Source organism: Camelus dromedarius, unplaced genomic scaffold (assembly GCF_036321535.1).
Source record: "Camelus dromedarius isolate mCamDro1 unplaced genomic scaffold, mCamDro1.pat HAP1_SCAFFOLD_179, whole genome shotgun sequence".
NCBI lineage: Eukaryota > Metazoa > Chordata > Mammalia > Artiodactyla > Camelidae > Camelus > Camelus dromedarius.
In genome coordinates, this window is record NW_026989756.1 from 4276643 (window position 1) to 4295053 (window position 18411).

An 18411-nucleotide genomic window follows, 5' to 3' on the forward strand; every position below is an offset into this window, starting at 1 on the left:
GTAAAACAGATCTGTCCTTTATGTATAAGTTCCTTAACAGTGAAATCCTACATATTCTTCTGAACTTAACCTCAAGAGACATACCCTACAAAAAGCTTGCCAGTAGTTTCAAAAATAAGCATGTGTCCTGAGACTGGCTGTTCCTCCCTTTTCCACTTCAAGTTTTACTCACTTTAAAAACATCTATTTTAAGGAGAGTCTCATCCATCTCTGTTCTTACTGTACCTTTGCTAACTTCAACAGATTCTCCTCTCCCAAGTAAAAATACCCATTTGTCAGCTCTTTGCTCTCCATCAGCACTCTTGAGAAACTTTAATACTTTGATAATGACTCCCAATTCTACATTTTCAGCATATTGCTCATAATTTTACTGTCTTGAGATTTCATCGGTATCCAACTTCAACTCGAAAATTTAATGTCCAAAACAAAGTCCACTGCCCCATTTCTGAATTACTTTGTATCAGAAACCACTAGCACCATGCTAATATATTGGGAGCACCTTTTTCACTCCTCCATCTGTATCGCTTTTCAGTGACCATGGTATAAAAATGTTGGCTCCCTATAAAAACAAAATCCTAATCCAGGTATAATGCCTTGGTTTAAAATACAATTTCTCCTCTATGGTTTAAAACTACCATCTCAGAAATATTGTTCTCAACTGATTCTTTGAGCTGTAAACACATACCCACACAAGCACAAACAGACCATAAGCTACTCAACAACTTCCCTGTGATTTCCCATCAACCAACTTCCTAATTACCTTTGTTCCCCACATCCTCCAGTTCCAAAAGTCTTAACACTTCATCTCCACCTGCTCTTTTCTTCCACTGGCTCAGACACTCCAATATGTTCTGTGTAGTCCAATATCAACATTTCCCCAATGAAAAATGTACAAACACACTTACATCTATAATGTACCAGTCACTTTCTGGCATATAGTGGTCACAGATTAAAAACTGGCCCATTTCCCTTTCCCTACAGTTTTGTGCAATCTGTGTATCATTGTCTCTGCCATTCATAAGTAAAAGCTTCTCAAAGGCAGGGATCCCCAATTACTTTGTTGTTTCTTTGCTCCTAAATAAATACGCAATAAAACACTGACATGAATTTTAGCCAATCTATAGTAAAAGCAATAAAAGTCTTAAATTTAGTAAGCAACTCTGATGGAGTAGAATTTACACTCAAACTATTTTGTTGGTTTGTCCTCCCTTCCTCCCTCCCAAAAGCAGCCTATGCAGGACTAGATTTCTCTTCCTATCTTTGTGAAACATGGGATGCATGACTTCCTCATGGTCACAAAATAACTGATAAAGCAACAGTTGTCTTTGATCTCACATCTAATATTACAACCATTACACAATAATTTAATGTCAGTGTCTATTTAAAATAGACAGAATTTAAGGTTCATAACAAAGGCATAACAAGAACAAGGCATATAAATAAGGATAAAACAGCTGCAGAAGTTCCAGAGGAGGGCAAAGTGATTGTAAAACAGACAAAAAGAGTCAGGAAAGATGATGGTAAAGAGGAACAGTGAAAATCTATAAAACCAAGAAAAGATGAACTCCAGCTCGTTCTAGCATTTCTCAAAACACACGCTCAGGATCTGTCCTGGAACTTTAAATAGACAGGTTTGGGATAAATAAATGAATTGCTAATAAAAATGAGGGCTAATAAACTTGTAGAATTTGTCACTTCAGAAGAAAAATGTACAGGCTAAAAAGTGTTTGAGAAAGTTTTAAATAAGTTTGATCAAGGTCCTGAATGGAAAATTTAACACAGATGACCCAGGCTTACATTCACTCCACAGAGCCTCTCTCAGCAGTGGCTTCAAGACTAAGCCCACACAGCTGTCCGGGGGCCTGTGATCCTCAGTAGGGTACTGTCTGCGTTGTTATGTAAAATTCCACCTATGCCTAACCCTTAAAGTCTGCGTAAATATACAAAATATTCATTATCTTCCTGCACCTTAATTTGGCACTCTGAGAGGATACTTAAAATACAAATCAAAGATTCTATAGACTTCTCCTTTAAAGTAACAAAGGGGGATAAAAAATCATCCTCATTTGATAGAGAAGACAACTGAAATAAGTCACAAGTCATTCCACCAATTAAAAAATGCTGTCAATTAGGACGTATGTTACCCAGGGGAAAAAAAAATTGGCTAAGGAAAAATGAAATAGCTTTTTAATAAACTGGTTAAAGTACTAAATGCTCTCCCCCAAATCAGTTATGATTCCTAAGAACCCCAAGTTTCCTGAGTAACTGATCTCTGTTACCACGTCCTGCTGATACGCAGGAATTGCACCCAGGAAATGAGAAGGTAAAAAGCGCCTGTGCCAAAATGAAAACTCTCAAGGAAGAATGCAGAAAAGAAAATAAATTTTACTTTCCGGGCCTCACAGAGTCAGAGGCTTCCATTTGGGAACTCAAATAATAGTTGCCCAGAAACAAAACCTACAGTGCTGTTTCCCACCCGATGTACCAGGAAAAGCTACATACACAGAGATGTCCTCTGTGCGCACATATGCTCTGGCTTCCTCAGTTTCCTTTTACCAATTAATGGCCAGAAACATGCAAGTATTCACTCTGCAGAAAGACAGAACTCCACAAAAAGAAACCTGCAGGCTTGCGTATCACACACAGAGAGAACTAAAATGTTACAAAACACGGGACTGCCTGATACCTTCTGCCCACAGTGAGGACTCAGGTACCCCGCTCATTTATATGCTCCCAACACTCCAGGAAAACATCGGCAAAACACCGCAGGATGCACAGGCACCCTCGCCCTCCCCATCCCTCAACTCCCCTTCCCAGAGCCACTCACACATTACAGAAGAGCCAGAGCTCTGTAGGTGGGCTGGTTCCCTTCCTCCTCGGGATGGAGGCGGCAGCTGCGGCAGGGCCCGCGCCTTACTAAGGAAGAAGCGGGGCTGGTGCTGCTAAGCGGGGCAGCCACCCAGGTCTTTTCAACAGCGACAGAGCAGAAGAGGCAGCGGCCCCACTTCCCTCCTCTTCTCTTTCTGGCCCTCTTCAGGCTGGGTATTCTGCCGGTCCTGGTCCACTTGTCCCTGGACAGTCAGATTTGGGGTGCTCTGTATTTTGATTTTAATAAAGTTCCCTCTGGGCGAAGGCTGCAGTCGGCCCTCCAGGTCCCCCCAAACCCGCCGCCCTCGGGGCTGGGGTGGGGGATGGGGCCCTAAGACGTCCTCCCGGAGTCCTGCCGAGGAGCCAGGGTCCAGTGACTGGTTAAGGGAGAAGACCCCCAAGGGGGCAGAAGGGAGGGCGAGAGAAGGAAAGGATGGCGGTGCCGGTCCTGCTGATCCCGCTGCCCGGGCCACTACTTCATATTGGGGTCCCCGCCCACACCCCTGGCTGGGGGGTGGTGGCCGAACTTGGGGTCCCGGCTCATATACTCAGGGTGGAGATGCTATAGACGCAGAAGGGTGGCGGAGATGGCACTGAGGTGGGGGATCCAGCCAGCTCCGCTAGGCGCCACCCCGGCTTCCGGCTCCCACAGGTGTCGCTGAGGCTGGGACCCCTTCCCTCCACCTTGGGAGTCCCTTGCCCCACGCCCCAGGATGAGACAGAAGCTCCAGCCGCGTCTCAGCGCCCTCTCACCGCGGAGCCGCTGACGAGCCCCGCCCGAGGTAGCCGCCTCCCGGCCCCCCGGCCGCCGGCTCGGGCTCCGGCGTGTGCAGCTGCCGCTGCCGGCGGGGAGGGGAGTGGGGAGACGGGGGGCCGTGGCTCCCGCTGGCCCCAGGTTGGGCGCAGGTCTCAGCTGGGCCAGCGCACAGGGGCTGGGTCCCTCGGGTGCTCCCTCGCTCTCATGCTGGTGGTGGTGGCAGCAGCTCCAGAATCTCAGCTCGCAGTCTTGTTCACTCAGTGCCTGGGTCTGGCCTCACTTCAGAGAGAGGGGAGGAAGGAAAGCGGTGCAGACTGATGACACTTATAAGGACACTAATCCCATTCTGGAGGGCTCCACCTTCACGACCTCGTCTAATCCTAATCACCTTCCGAAGGCCTCACCTCTTAGTACATCTGAGCATCTCATAGGGAGGAAAAGGAAGTGGGGTGGAGGGGCAGCATAGAATTTCAACGTGTGAACATTCAGTCCATAACGCCCTTAAAGATGTTTTTCTTAAGAAGCTCATCTACCCCAGAGATGAAATGCCACTGTTATAGACCATAGACATTTCTACCATAGTTTTTGTTTTAAATAGCAATTTAAAACAAATTTGGTATGCAAATATTGGTAACATGTAGAGTTTTCTTTTTGGCTTCTTAAAGTTTAAAACTTCTAGCTATGTAATTCCAGGATCATTTTTAATAAATGAATTTGTGATCTCTAGATGACTGGATTTTAATTTCTTACATTATCATTGCAAAACACATCATATTAGTGACATTTTAAGCTCTTTTTTTAGACCCATATGTAAGAATGATGATTAATTTCCCTTTTACAACCACAAATTATTTTTATTTAGTTTAAAACAATCTGAAACTTACAGAAAACTGCAACTAGAATATAAAGAACTTTTTGTTTTAATCTTGAACGCCCATTTGGGATTGAGTTACCAACCTGACTGTAGTTCCCTGAGGCAGCTCCAACCCTAGCTCCCTTTCTCAGAGGTGGGAGGTGTGGAGACGTGGACTTTACCTGGCCCGATCTGCACAATAACTCCTCCCCCACCCCACAACCCCCATCATTTGCATTTCTGTTGTTCTGGGTGGGGGCAGTTAAGGTCTTGGTCCCAAATTCTGGGCCAAAGGCAGAACTCATGCAAACTGTCCCCTGCCCCAGAAAGTGCAGTTTCTCAAGTCGGTGGGAGGAAAAAGGCACACCCGCAGCAGAGCAGGGACAGCAGAGGGGAGTGATCCCAAATTTAAAGCCCTGAGGAGCGGGTCTGAGGACAGTCTTGGCCCTGCTGTCCCGAGCACGAAGCGAGCATCCAGGCCTCACCTACATTTGCCTCTGAATTTCGTGCTTTCCCAGAAGGTCTAAGGGGTGGACTTCAGCCCCCAGGCTGTCAGATGACCCACTATGGTCACGTGATTCACGGACACCGGGGACAGTGGTTAGTGTCTTTTCACCTCTCTGAGCACAGGTTGGAGTGGCCGTGGTTTCCCAGGACAACCTGGCGGGTAGGAGCAGTCGCCGCTGCCCTGGTGGAGGCTCCGTGGCCTTCTCCTCTGTGCTCCTGGGAGTAGTGCAGTGACAACAAGGTCACCAGAGCCAAAGCAGGAGTGACAGGTGTGGTGGGCCCACCCATGGCTTCCTGGGAAGTGCAGGTTAGCTCCCCTAAACCTTGTATTTCCTCACTTCTCATCTCTCCCTAACCTTCTCCTCTAATGTACTTTCAGCTTTCTGCTTTACAAGGGGAAGCCTGGGGGAAAAAAGTAACTTATTGGATGATTTCCAATTTGCACTTTCCACGTGTAAAGCCCAGTGTGGGCTTTGTGAGAGAAACGCAAACCTGTGAGAAAGAACTCTGTTGTTAGGATAAGGGACTGTGATCCACCATCTAGTGGACAAGAAATTGAAAATACACAAGCAGGTTTTCCTTTTCCCTTGTCTAGAAAAACAAGTGTCCCAGAAGCGCACAGCCTAGGCCTTTGCTTAAGCCTTCGGCAGTGAGTAACCAAAGCTATGACTGGAGCCCAGACTAGGTATTTACCTCCTGGATGCGCTTCCTGGTCCTTCTGCTGCAGCTCGCTAAGGGTTCATAATACTCCCAGTCGTGGGTTTCCGTGAAGAATTCTTGGGAGAGGATCTTCCAGCCACAGGTGTCCAGGTCGTGGCCCAAGTAGACCTGAAGTTGACGATGTTAGGTAGTTAGATAGAAATGAGCACTGGGCAGGGGGAGAGGAAGGGGGAAGGAACAATCCAGGAAATAACAGTATGTATGCATTCAGGATAAGGGACTCCAGAAATTTTTGCTTTCTCTAAATGAGGGCCAGCAAAAGAAGCCACTTAAAATCAAAATGCTGCAGCTGCATATAAGAGAAGGACCCGGTGTAACTTGAATCAATGCTCATTGTAACATAATTAACATTACAGTCTGAGCCCCCTCCCATTGGTTTGTCTATGTGCTTCATGGGTAAAAACCTGCCCAAAAGGGGATGGGCATGCCAGAGCACAAGGAACCTGAGCTGTCAATCAACCAGAGCAAAAGGAACTTGAGTCGTCAATCAGCTTGTTAACTCAAAGAACCTGAGCCATTAATCAATCAATCAATCACACACACACACACACACACACACACACACACACACACACGCACAAATGCCCCTAAGACAGGATATAAGACAGAAAAAAAAAGGAGCAGCGCCATTTTTCCTCTCTTGGATTGGCCAGCTCCCAATTCTCGGGAAAGTACTATTTTTTACTACCTTTTTATTTTACTAATAAAAATCTGACTTATATCACACTTTCTTTCTCTCGTTAAAAATTCTTTCTTTGAGGGATGACTAAGAAACGAGGTAATTCTTATTTCCCTTTTCCCAGTAACAGTAACAGTGGCGATCTCCTGCTCAGTCACCTCCGGGACGCCCCCAAACAGCACTGTCCACATGCCCAAGATCTCCTCGGGGAATATCAGCAAGCACGGCTCCAGCTGCGAGTTCACAGGGCTTGGCTGCTGGTGCACTGAGCGCAGATCCTGGAAGAAGCGCCCGGACCAGCTTCACGCCCTGGCGGGGACTCCAGCTCCACAGCGGGCGTCCGCTGCTCCGTGACTGAGAGTCCCGGGTATGCCGGATCCGCCTCATCCTCCCTCACCATTTCTAGCACCTCAATCTAGGTGACCATTCTGCAGGCGCTCACTATCCACACTGAGGACACCTGGGCCTCCATAGGCGCCAAGGGGGCTGCCAAAGAGGCACATCTCTACCTGCAGATGTGCTCAGGATCGGGCTGGACTTGGCCCACACTGGGATCCAGAGAGGGCTTCCCACCTCTTTTCCAGACAAACTTCAGGGCAGCAGGTCCCCTCGAAGGCTGCACATGCTCCATGGAAAGCCACCCTCGGTCCAGGACGGGAGCTTCTGGGGCCCAGGGCTTCTGCCCTGGGTCACTGACGCAGTGGCCCCAGGCCAACCCCTGCCTGCTGGGCTGCACAGCCTGCAGGTCCTGTTGGACATGGGTATGCCAGGCTTGGCGCCCCATCCCGCACCCACCTGACCGCTGGTGCCGCTCCTCTGCCTCTGGGCCATCCGGTTTTAGCAGGTTATGGCAAACTTGCCCTCAATCTCATTCCAGGAGATGATGAAGATGAACTTGTGCTTCTTCCGCTTGTAGAACACATGCAGCCGCCAGGCCACCCAGTCCAACTGGAGTCTCTCCTTGAGCGCCAAAAACATGGTGGCTCCAGGGCCAGGCCCCGGGGAAAGGGTCACCAGCCCTGCCCGCCAACGGACTCAGCCGCTGGCTGTGCCGTGCCCAACAGCATCCCCGCCCCGCACCGCTTACCCTCGCCAGGCACCTTCAGCCATCCTAAAACGCTGAGGGGCTCTCCCTGCTTGCTCGCCCGCCTCTCTGCCTTCCGACCGCCCCGCTTCTTTGTGGCGCAGCTCGCGGGAAAGAGAACACGCCCCCAGGAGCATGTAGTTCACACGGTCACGTGCAAGGGGTATCTGTTTACAAGCCCCGAGCTGCCGCAGCGCCTGGCGCCAGCCCTAGCCACCCCCTGGGGCGAGGCCGCGGTGCTGCACCTGCGGGGCTCCGGAGGCGAGGCGCGGTTCCGTGGGGCCAGGCAGGTGGTCGGGAACCGTGTGTGTGTCTCCACCGCTATTACCAAGGCCGATCTCCCTGCCCCCCCTCCTCCTCTTCCCGGCCGCCAGGAGCTGGCTTGACGGAGGGTCGCGTCTCCTAAACTTTGTGCCTCAGTATTGTCACAATGTCGCCAGTCGGCTGCTGACATAGGCTCCACTAGGACGTAAACACGGACACGTGCCGCACTCCGGTGCCGCGGTAGCGGCGGCAGAGCGCACAGCCGCCCGCGTCCGTTGGCCCCGCCCCCAGCACCCCCGCCCCGCCCCGCCCACTGGCTGCTGCTAGCCCCTCCCTTCTTCCTTCCGCGGAGCCGCCTGCGGGCTGGAGCCGCCGGTTGGCCGGCGGTGAGAGTGGCAGGTGCGCCCTGCGGTAGAGGTGGCCTCCGAACCCAGGAAAAGAGGAACAAAGACGGAGGGACTGAGAAGTTTTGAACTCCATTTATTCAAAGGGACCATCAAGTGTAAGTTTTCCTCCATTCACCCGGGGGGATAACTTCTAAATTCAGAAAGTACTCCGTATCATATGAACTATGTGCTTTATTTTATTGAGACCCCCTAGGCTGTTGAATTCTCTCCTAACATCCTTATGATACAATTTTTAAGATATGAAAGGAAGGTGTCTGAAGACAACTCAGTAGATCTCCGAAACAAAATAAAATTAAGTGAAAGTTAAAAAAAAAAGAAACAAACAAATAGAGGAAGGAAGGGAGGAAGGAAGAAAGGAAGAAAGAAAATACAGACACCCCATGCCCTACTACCTCACAGCACCTCTATGGTTTCCCACTACTTCTCCTTTTCCTCCATTCTACAGTGGCATCTTACAATTATTTTCTTGGATTTTTGTTTTATTTTTGCCATTGCTTCCTCTAATAAAATAAGAACTTAATACACACTGGAGTTTCAGAGGACAGCATTTAGGATACTGAAAGGAAAATTGACAGCAGTTGAAATCAGTGTTGGCAGACGTAGTTAAGGACCTTATCATGTCTGTCCTGAACTTTTCATTCAGCAAGTGTTTATTGAGATACAAATGTGTACATGCCAGGAACTGTGCCGTATGATAAAGATGTGAAAAATAATGGAGCTTTTTTAAACCTACTATTTACTGAACACTTAAGTTGCGAGGAGCTGTACACACATTACTTCACTTAACCCTTACAATCTACAAGAGAGTTCAATGAAATTTATAAACTTTTTCCAATATGTGCTAAATGGGCTAGGACAGTCATAATCCCTGCCCCAGTAAAGTGTTTGGTCTTAGTGGAGCAGATAGATAAGTGATCTGACAATTGCAATTCTGTATGACAACAGCTACTGTAGGAGAGGTACATGTGGCTGAAAGACATTGGAGGCCACCTCAACCCCTGGGAGGACGGAGAAAGCTTCCTAGAGGAAACAAAGGCTAAATTTGACCTAAAGCACCTAAAGGATGAGGCAGCAAAGGTTGATGAAGAGAAACCGGCCACTTTCAGTGAGAAAAACCCAAAGTTGCACAATGTCTCTGTTATCCCCCCATATTACAGACAGATAAAGTGAAGCACAGAAATTAAGTAACTTGCTCAAAGACATGGTGGCTGAACCAGAATTCAAAGTTTGTTTTCACTTCCTTGCTTATCCAACTTCCATTCTCTCATCCTCCCAGTGGTCTTTTGTCAATACTCTGAACTCTTGAACAACAGGGGTTGAACTGTGAAGGTCTATATATACACAGATTTTTCCCCAGTAAATACATGGTGAGCAGATTCCTAACATCAACTGTCACAATGCAAAACCCAGGGCCTGCACCCAATTTCTGGATGTATTTAATTTGAACAGACCCAGATACCATTGGCTAAAATGGAGGGTGAGTGCCCGTGAGAAAGGACTCTTTAATGACATAAGAATAATTATAAACATTCTACCTACCCTTCTACAAAGGGCCTTATGAGAAAAGTGTACCAAACACTTATTGGACTTAAATGATGCCCAGATAAATAAAAAGGTCTTCAGGAGGCCCAGGCTGTTGTGCAAGTTTCCTGGAATCTCAGGCCATGTGAACCAGCAGATCTGATGGTAGCTAGAAATAGCTGTGCTGATTAAAGAGAAAAAAAAATATTGGCCTGGTTCACATGTGGGTTAGGGTGGCAAACTGATGGCAGCCATAAGTGAACAGTTGTCACACTACAGCTGCACTCAGAGCTCGCCCTAAAGGAACGCATCCCTAAAGGGACATCCTCCCAGTGGGAAGAGCTCCAAACAGAACAATTCATACATTACATTATATGGAGGCAGAAGTGGCCTGAGCTATGGATATGCATAGACTACTGGGAAGTAGCAAATGACTTTTTGTCAGGGGCTTTGGTAAAGCAAGAAAAAAAAAAAGAAAACAGAGAAGGAAACAAGGAAATCTGGGGAAAGAGGCAAGTGGATGGATCTCTGGGGGCAAATATATAGCATGCAGACCATTGTCTCGTGTTAGTGCCCACCAAAGAGCACTCTCTGAATAGAAGACTCTCAGCAATCAACTGGACAGCTTAGTTTGCTCTGTGAGTGTGAACTATACTCCATCCTTAACCTTTAGCGGTCCCCTGTTTGGACGATTGGTGCATGAACAGATATGACACCATGGCTGGGAAGAGCCGTGGGTACAGCAGACTGGGATCCCTCTCCCTAATGCAGATCTAGACCCTGCTCCTTTCTGAGTGCCCAGCTTGTCAACAGTAGAGCCTGTTCCTGAGTCTGTGATATATTATCCCTCAAGGAGACCAGCCAGCCATTTGCTGTCAGATTAACTTTATTGGATCCCTTCCACTCTAGAGATGGCAACAGTTCATCCTTGCTGGAATTTAAACCTACAATGGTAATGCATTTTAATTCTCTGCCAGCAAAGCCTCCACCAGCACCATGAATTTGGGGCTTACAAAATGCCTTATTTATTGGCACAACATCCTCTACAACACTGTGTTTGAGGGATTAATTTATGACAAAAGTTGTGAAACCAGGGGTGCATGAGCACAGATTCCACTGGGATTACCATCTGTCTCATCACCTAGAAGGAGTTGATCTGATATAGTGGTTGGATGAGCTGTTGATGGCTCAGCTCAAGTTTCAGGTTGGGGAAAGTGTGTGCTATGTGTGCTGTATCGATGGCTGACATATGGTGCTGTCCTGTCAGGAACCAAGACGTGAGAGTACAAATGGCCCCATTTACCATTACTCCTATTGACTCACTTTCAAAGTTTATGCTTCCTGTGTCTGAAGCTTTAGGCTCTACTGGATTGGAGATCTTGGTTCCCAAGAAGGAAAACACTTCCACCAGAGGACAACATAAGCATTCCACAGGAACTGACTATCATCTAGCCACTTTGGGCTCCTGATTCCAGTGATTGGCCTTCTCATTCCTGGATCATCAAACAAAAGAGAATTAATATGTTAATATATTTTCAAGATTAACTTGCCCTTAGTAACGTGAAGAACCTGGGTCACTGCTGTATAGTGGAGGCAGGAAGGAATAGTCACAAACTTCACTGATGCATCACCTGGTGTTTTGTGACAAGTGATAATGGTATCTTGGCATTTACAGCAACTATGTCCTCATGGAGGTAAAGCAAATCAAACCTAGATGAAGAAGGTCTGGCTCACTCTACCAGGCAGGCAACCTTAGATCAGCTGAGACACTGGTCAAAGATGAGAGAAATTTAGAATTAGTGGTGGGGAGGAGAGATGCTGACTCTCAGCAAGGCTTTGGGAGCAGCTGTAGCCACCAGGATATTCCACAAACCCTCTTATAGAGATTGCAGCTGGCCAGCACCTGGAAGGAGACTCAGGGGCAGATTAGAGTTAAGGGAGAGAAAAGGTGGGTCTGAGGAGTCCTAAGGCTCTAGTGCACCAGCACCCACTCTGAGCATCACTTAGCACCCTCCTGGCCCCGTGTCCTACTGCAGGCACCTGTCCTACTACCAGTTCTTGGAGACTTTGACCAGCTTCCTGCAGGTGAAACTGGGGAGTCTCTTACTCTGGCTAAGGCGTGAGCCTCTCCTTTCCTTTCCTGGAAGCTTTCTGACAAGAAATGCAGGATGCGGAATGTGCAGCCTACAAGTGCTTATGTGATAGTCAAAGTCCAAGGGCCACTAAATCCATGGCAGGTGGAAGCCTGTGGGAAAAGCCTTCTCTTCATTTCCTGGCTTTCATGAGGCCTCCCAGAAAGCCTGGGGACTCCAGCACAGGTCGGCCATGGTCATTGTGATAACATATCCATACTTCAGCATTTCCTTCTTCCCTGTTTTCACCGCCTTGTTCATTATTCCTACTCTATGGGTCACATTCCCAGATAAATTCCCTGTGAGGAGGCCTTTTTGGGAGGAATTCATGTCAAGACAGTAGTCTTATTAACTAAGTTGAAGTAATGAATTCAAATAATTCAGATCTTAATATATAATTTTGCTGCCTTATTCATATGTACAGGATTTAGGAAAAATGATGGTTTTGTAAATTAAAATAATTGTTTCAACTTAGCCAAACTTTATTCAATTTCCATTTGAAAGCTAGTAGTTGCAGGAGTAAGTTGTTATATCAATAAAATGTTCATTTTACTGTATGTAATGTGCACACATACACTTTGAGATTTATACACTGTGAATAAGAGGGAATTCTTATGCTTCGAAGTAGTATGAAATTGTCCAACACTCTTTCTATATTGTTGAATAATTAATACCGTTACATTCTCAAGGTAAATAAATATGAAAAGAAGGGAAATGATCTTCAGTAACAAGGTAAATGGAATTTGTGGCATTATTTCTGTTGATATTTGTAATGTCAATTTACATTTCCACCATCAGAGGTCATGAAAGAAAAATGGTGAAAAGAAAATTTGAGCTTTGTTGAAAAACTGAAGTTTGAAATCTGAACTGTAACATTCTTAGTTTTTTGGGGGTTTTTTTTTTTGTTTTTTTTTTTACAAAGGAAGAGCCACAGTCTACATAATTTTATATGTAAAGGAAGAAAAATAATTTTTAATAATAAACTTAACTGATAGATTACAAAAACATGAGGTTCTTATTTGACTTTGGTTCTTTCAAATTTTAGTTTAAGAATAAAATTGTAAATGCAAAATGCTGACTGCTTATCTTGGGAATATATAATATTTATTTCAGCTGGGTTTGTGGGTCTGTAATTGATGGAAATTATCCCACATATTAAAAAAGAAAGGAAATAAATACAATTAATACTTAGAAATATTTAGGAATACACTTCTTTGTGAAAATAATATCCACTTCATAAAGCATAATAAAGTGTGTCTCAAAGTTTTCATTTGAGAAACTGACAATGCAAAATGTATCAAATATCTTATTGATAATAAATTTTAATATAAGTGTCTAGTATTGATATATATTTTGTTATAGGTAGCATGTGTTGATTTAAAACCTTTCTTGCTCTAAGTAAATGATTAGAAATTAAAAAATAACAGTGAGTTAAAATCATTATTTGAGTTTAAAAAAAGCACAGAAGTCATCACTTGTCATGACACTTTTGGGGAAATAGTAATAATTTTAAAAACCTTCTTATAAAATGAAGATATGTTTCTTATAAAATGAAAATAATATGTTTGCATTATCATAGTTTCATATGTTTTCAAAAATTCTGTGACACATTAAATAAGGAAGTCACAAGAAGACAACTGCTGTGTGAATTTACTTGTATGAGGTATCTGGAGTAGACAGATTCATAGAGACAGAAAGGAAAATGGTGGGTCTGTGCATTATTTACTGGGTATGGGATTTCAATTTTGCAAGATTTGAAAAGAGTTCTGAAGATTCTACAACAATGTACTTGTTCTTAACATTGCTAATCTGTACAAATAAAATGGTTAAGATAGTGAATTTTATGTTATGAGTATTTTACCACTATTTTTTTAAATGGGAGATAAAAAATACTGTGCATATAAATTGACATCAGACAATCAAAATCCTGGTAGGGGGAAATTGTATTTGACTTACACAAGAAATTTAGATTAAAATGTTACACCATCCACCCATGATTCCTCATTGATCCAACAAGTGTAACAAAAGAATCCACACCATATTGTCATGAGGAATAAATGAATTAAAACATTTAAAACTGCTCATCGGTGACTGTACATCACAATGCTCAATGCCCGTTAGCTCTCGTGTTGTTGTGAAACACGTCCTCGTATGCTGCGCCTAGTACCCAGATTTAATACCTATTATTATCATCATTATTAGTTGTTCTATTTTCCAATCTAGTGTATAAAAAGACACTTTTCGTATGTATCTTGGAAGCCCAGGGACGTCACAACCATCAAAAAGCCTTAAAAGTAATAAAAACAGAAGTCTTTATCTCAAAGAAGAATTCATTTTTGTGGACTATTTGTTTAAACAGCTAAAACTTAGTCTTCACTAATGTCCGTACAGGTGTCCCTCCCCTTGCTTGTCCTCTTTTATTGAATCAGTTCTATCTTATTGGGTTTAAATAAAGTTCTGGCAGCACCCATACTGCTTACCTGTGCAGCCTGCTTCTGTCTGAAGTTGTTCTCCGTGTTACAGGCAACGACCGTGGGGGTGCAGTGGATGAGGAGGCTGATTAGCATCTGGGGCTTCAGAAATTTTCACCACAGATTTCACTTTAATTCATGATCCTTTCTTGATAAGAGTCACTATTCTAAAGTCATTCTTTGTTGTTGTTGTTGTTGTTGTTGTTGTTTTAATTTTACTTTTAGATTTTTTTGTTGCTCTCACTTGTTTATTTCTTTAGTAAATTTAAGGTCCATCAATTTTAACATAAAAACAGATTCTGCTACTTCTGTGAATACTGATGTGTTCTGTTAGTTGAGAAATATTTTATCTTGGTTTGTTTTAGGTTATAAAATCAATTTCAAGAGGAAAAATATAAATTAATATTTGATATGAAATGGGAGAAAACTTTATTTTCTTGAAGTCCTTCCTTGAAGACTCCTTTATCCAGAAAGTCAAAGCACACATGGCATTTTCTAGTCTCCACATAAATCTCACTGATGGGAAACAAGATTTCTTTGAAAGAAGAAGACAGTATAAAGAGACTGTTTCTACAATTCCACCAAAACTTTCACCAATGCTTCCCAAAAACTTCCAAAAGGAATTTCAGCTCCCTCCCCTCCCTTGTTTGCCCTCTGCAGGATGTTTTAATGAGCAGTGAGCTGGTTCTCATGGTGAAAGACAAAGGAAGAAAAATCCTAAATAGCCTGCCATCTGCATTGTTCCACATTCGATAATTAGGGACATTAAGAGTAGCGTTAGTTCTGTAACACCACTGCCTTATGGAAGGAATCCATTTACATTTGGGAAAACTACAAAAGGGACAAAAGAACATCCAATTCAACTTTATTTCATGCTCATATCCCCAAGCCTTCAGTGCCTTCTTATGCTGTAAGTTGGAAATGCCAGCTCTTCTTTGCTTCTATTTCTAGTAGAGAATTCATTTTTTCAGTATTTATGTATTTACTTACATGCTTACTTACTTGTTGAATACCTGCTCTTTCTCTTTCTCCTACTAGATCATAAATTCTTTTAGGGTGGGTGTTGTGTTTTCAGTTTTCTGTGTAAGACCCATGTTTTGCACTAGTCAGTGTTACATAGCTAGTTGTTGAAACCATTGGCTTTAATGTTTCAGTTACACTTTATTATCTCATGGTTTAAGTTATAAGTTAAAACATTTCTAAAATGATTGTTCTATGCATGGGGTAATGGTGTCCCACTCCCCCACTAACCTACCACTATGTATTGGGGAGAGAGAGAGTCCTTTGGCCTGAGCCTGGGAAGCCACATTATTTCTAGGTGGGAGGAATCACAATCACAATTTAAATGCGGTGATGATCCATTATGACTTTCTCTAACTTCAGAGAGAGCCATGAAAACCAAATGTCTAGGGGGAGCACAGTGAGACACGTGGGAACTGTAGCATCATTTCCATCAGCTCAGCAGCTGCTCAGAGTCAACCCACATTTCTCCGCCATCCCAGGGTCTAGTAAATGGATGGATGAGTTGCTTCTCATTATGGATAAATATCGCACGAAAGGGAAATGGTTCTCATTTTATGTCTTAATTCTCAAAGGTTCAGAATAAATTAATAATATTGACTAATTGCTTACTATTTCACAATAGGGTTCCTTCTCTAGAATCAGAAAGACCATTGGTGATGACCTATGTGATAAGGTACCTGTCCCAATATCTTTGAGAAGTCTGAAGAAGATTTGCAATTTTCACCACATTTTTTTTCATAAATTAAATTAACAAGGTAAAGAAACTGCCTTCAGGAGTTTAATTTCCTACCTCTTATAAAAAATAAATGCATTTAGGCTGTTCACCCACTCTGAAAAGCTATTTTTTAAACATAAGTAAACATTCAGGATTAATGCTCCCCTCCCCGTGTCCCCACTGGGAAGAGAGGAGATAATGATTTATTTTGCTTAAAAAAAGAGAATAAAACCCATGAGATTATGACCGCCATATTTCAAGGTTGTTTCCGATTTCTTGATACTATTATAAAAGAGATACATTTGAGTTAATTTTAATTGAAATTGAGTATTTTATCTAAAAATATGTAACATGGAGACTGCAAGAAATAAAGAAGTAAAGTCATATATTAACAAAAATGTACATTTTGTGTAAATCTAAGAAGAAACCTTAGGCTTATTAGGGGGACTTTCATGGCAGACCCAGCTATGACTTTAAGCGTGGAGGTAGACCCTATATAGAGCTTGGAAACGCCACCATCACAAATATACTTTGAACCCAAACATCAAGGAATATGGAAGTTGAATGGCCAGAGATGTCTGTCATCCTGGAGGAGAAATCTGGATGGTCTGAGAACTCCCAGTCCTGTGCAGCAGAGCCACAGGTAAGTGAATCACAAGAGTGGGGAGGCAAGGCTGGCAGGGTCAGCAGGCAATTGAATGGAAAGCAACTTGGGGGAAGGCTACTGAAAATGTAGAATCTGACATTAAAAGAGAATTATATATTTTTGTCTCAGATCAGCAGTCTTTTTTTTTTTTTTTTTTTTGGTAGAATCTTTTTTTATTCAGGAAAAATACACAAAAAAACAAAAAAGTTATTCAACCACACACAGGAAGGGTATGAGAAGAGGGAGGTGTCCATCCAGCCCTGGCCTCTGACCATGTGGTTTGGGCAGCAAAAATGGATGTGGGGTAATGGTCCCAAAAATAAAAATGGTGTATGTGGGGGGGAAGGAGAGCGTGCAAAATCAGTGGGGAGCAGTAGGGGGAAGGGACAGATGAGGTCAGTACTGGGAACACCACAGGAGGGAGCCATTTTATAACATTTCTCGTTGATCATACCACCGTGGGCACCTTCTTTGCCCATCAGCAGGACTAGCGTCTTGGCAGTCACGGTGACCATGATGTTGAAGGTGAGTGCGCCACCTGTGATCTTGGTACAAAGATCCATGGGAAATTCCCCATCCTGCAGCAGTGAGTCCCGGATCACAGAACATTTCTGGCCCCCAAGCCTTAGCCCACTCATGAAAAATCTTGACCAGTCTTTGCCAATCAGGACACCAACCTCAGCTGGTGTGATGCTAGCAAAGGTTTTCCTGGGGTGGCGGCCCAGATGTGGGGCGAGTCCTTAGAGCCCACCATGGCCGCATCCTGACAGGTCCCATCCACGAGCAGGTTGTGGATGTAGTTGTTCCCTGGCGCTGCTGCTGGGGCCGCAGGCGGGGCTCGGGAGGCCTCGGGCTGGCAGGCTGGGGGAGGCGGATAGCTCGGGGCACGGGCTGCCTACTGGACGGCGGCTCTGCGAGCTGTCCCAACAGTCTTCTAAGGTCTGGATCATATAACCAGAATATATGATGCAAAATGCAAAACTGGAGTTTACATTTTGAGTTCTGGCAACTCTTCAAGAACAAAAGGCTATTTTATTTTTGGTTTCTTTTCTATTTTGAAAAGCTCTCTAGTCTTTAAAGATTGAAATCTCTGGGTTTTATATATATATATACATATAATCCCCAAAAAACAGTCTGCGGTCTCAGGTGCACCCTTTGGTCAGCGGTGGACACAGGAGGGGGTTGGGGGTTTCTCAAGGCCTGGAGGGCGTCCACATGGACTTTACTGGGGTCAGGTGGACCAGAAACACTAGGGAGTAGCTGGATAAGAGCTGGGCAGGTCCCAGGAGGTCATTTCTGGGAGAAAGAATGGGCGCCCTTTGTGGTCTTTTGATGGCCCAGCCCTGCCACCGGTCCTCTCTGGTCCATGGAAGGACAAGAAAGGAGGGGGAGAGGCTGATGTTTGGTAAGTGAGAAAGTTCCTGAAGACCGAGGCAGGTTTTGTCAGCTCAGGCCTCGGCTGCCCCATCCGGTGGTGATTGTGTCACTGGAGGGGCAGCCCAGAGCCACAAAACTGTCTTCCCCGCAGAGCCCTGAGGAGGGCTGATGTTCCCCTGCCTTCGGTGAGGGCCTAGTGGCTGGGCTTGATTACAAAGTTGCTGCAGATTGGATAATCTCTGGTTCCTTTGTGTGAATGTGCCCGACCCTCCTAAGCGGGAAAAGCACGGTGCACTTCAAAAGATACTGACGGTGTTCACACCAGTATAAGAAATCTGTTGCTATTAAATGGAACCAAAAGGAACAGGCAAACTGTAGCAGAAGAAG

The 18411-nt window shown here is 44.5% G+C and overlaps 1 protein-coding gene across 7 annotated transcripts in view; it reads right to left on the bottom strand.

Moving 5' to 3' along the window:
- The window catches only part of LOC116151868 (junction-mediating and -regulatory protein), a 68347-nt gene extending 60355 nt beyond the window's left edge, over positions 1–7992 (bottom strand). For 4 of the 7 annotated variants that reach the window (XR_010379713.1, XR_010379709.1, XM_064483663.1 and 1 more), the window contains exons 1-2: positions 7180–7465; positions 5679–5813 (exon numbers count right to left, since the gene is read on the bottom strand). Coding sequence is in view for 2 of the 7 variants with exons in the window: in XM_064483663.1 (XP_064339733.1) it covers positions 5679–5813; positions 7180–7215 (171 nt within the window). In the remaining 5 variants the exon portion in view is untranslated. The other 3 variants (XR_010379712.1, XR_010379711.1, XR_010379710.1) reach the window with 2 other exon arrangements.
- Between the last annotated feature and the right edge of the window lie 10419 nt (positions 7993–18411).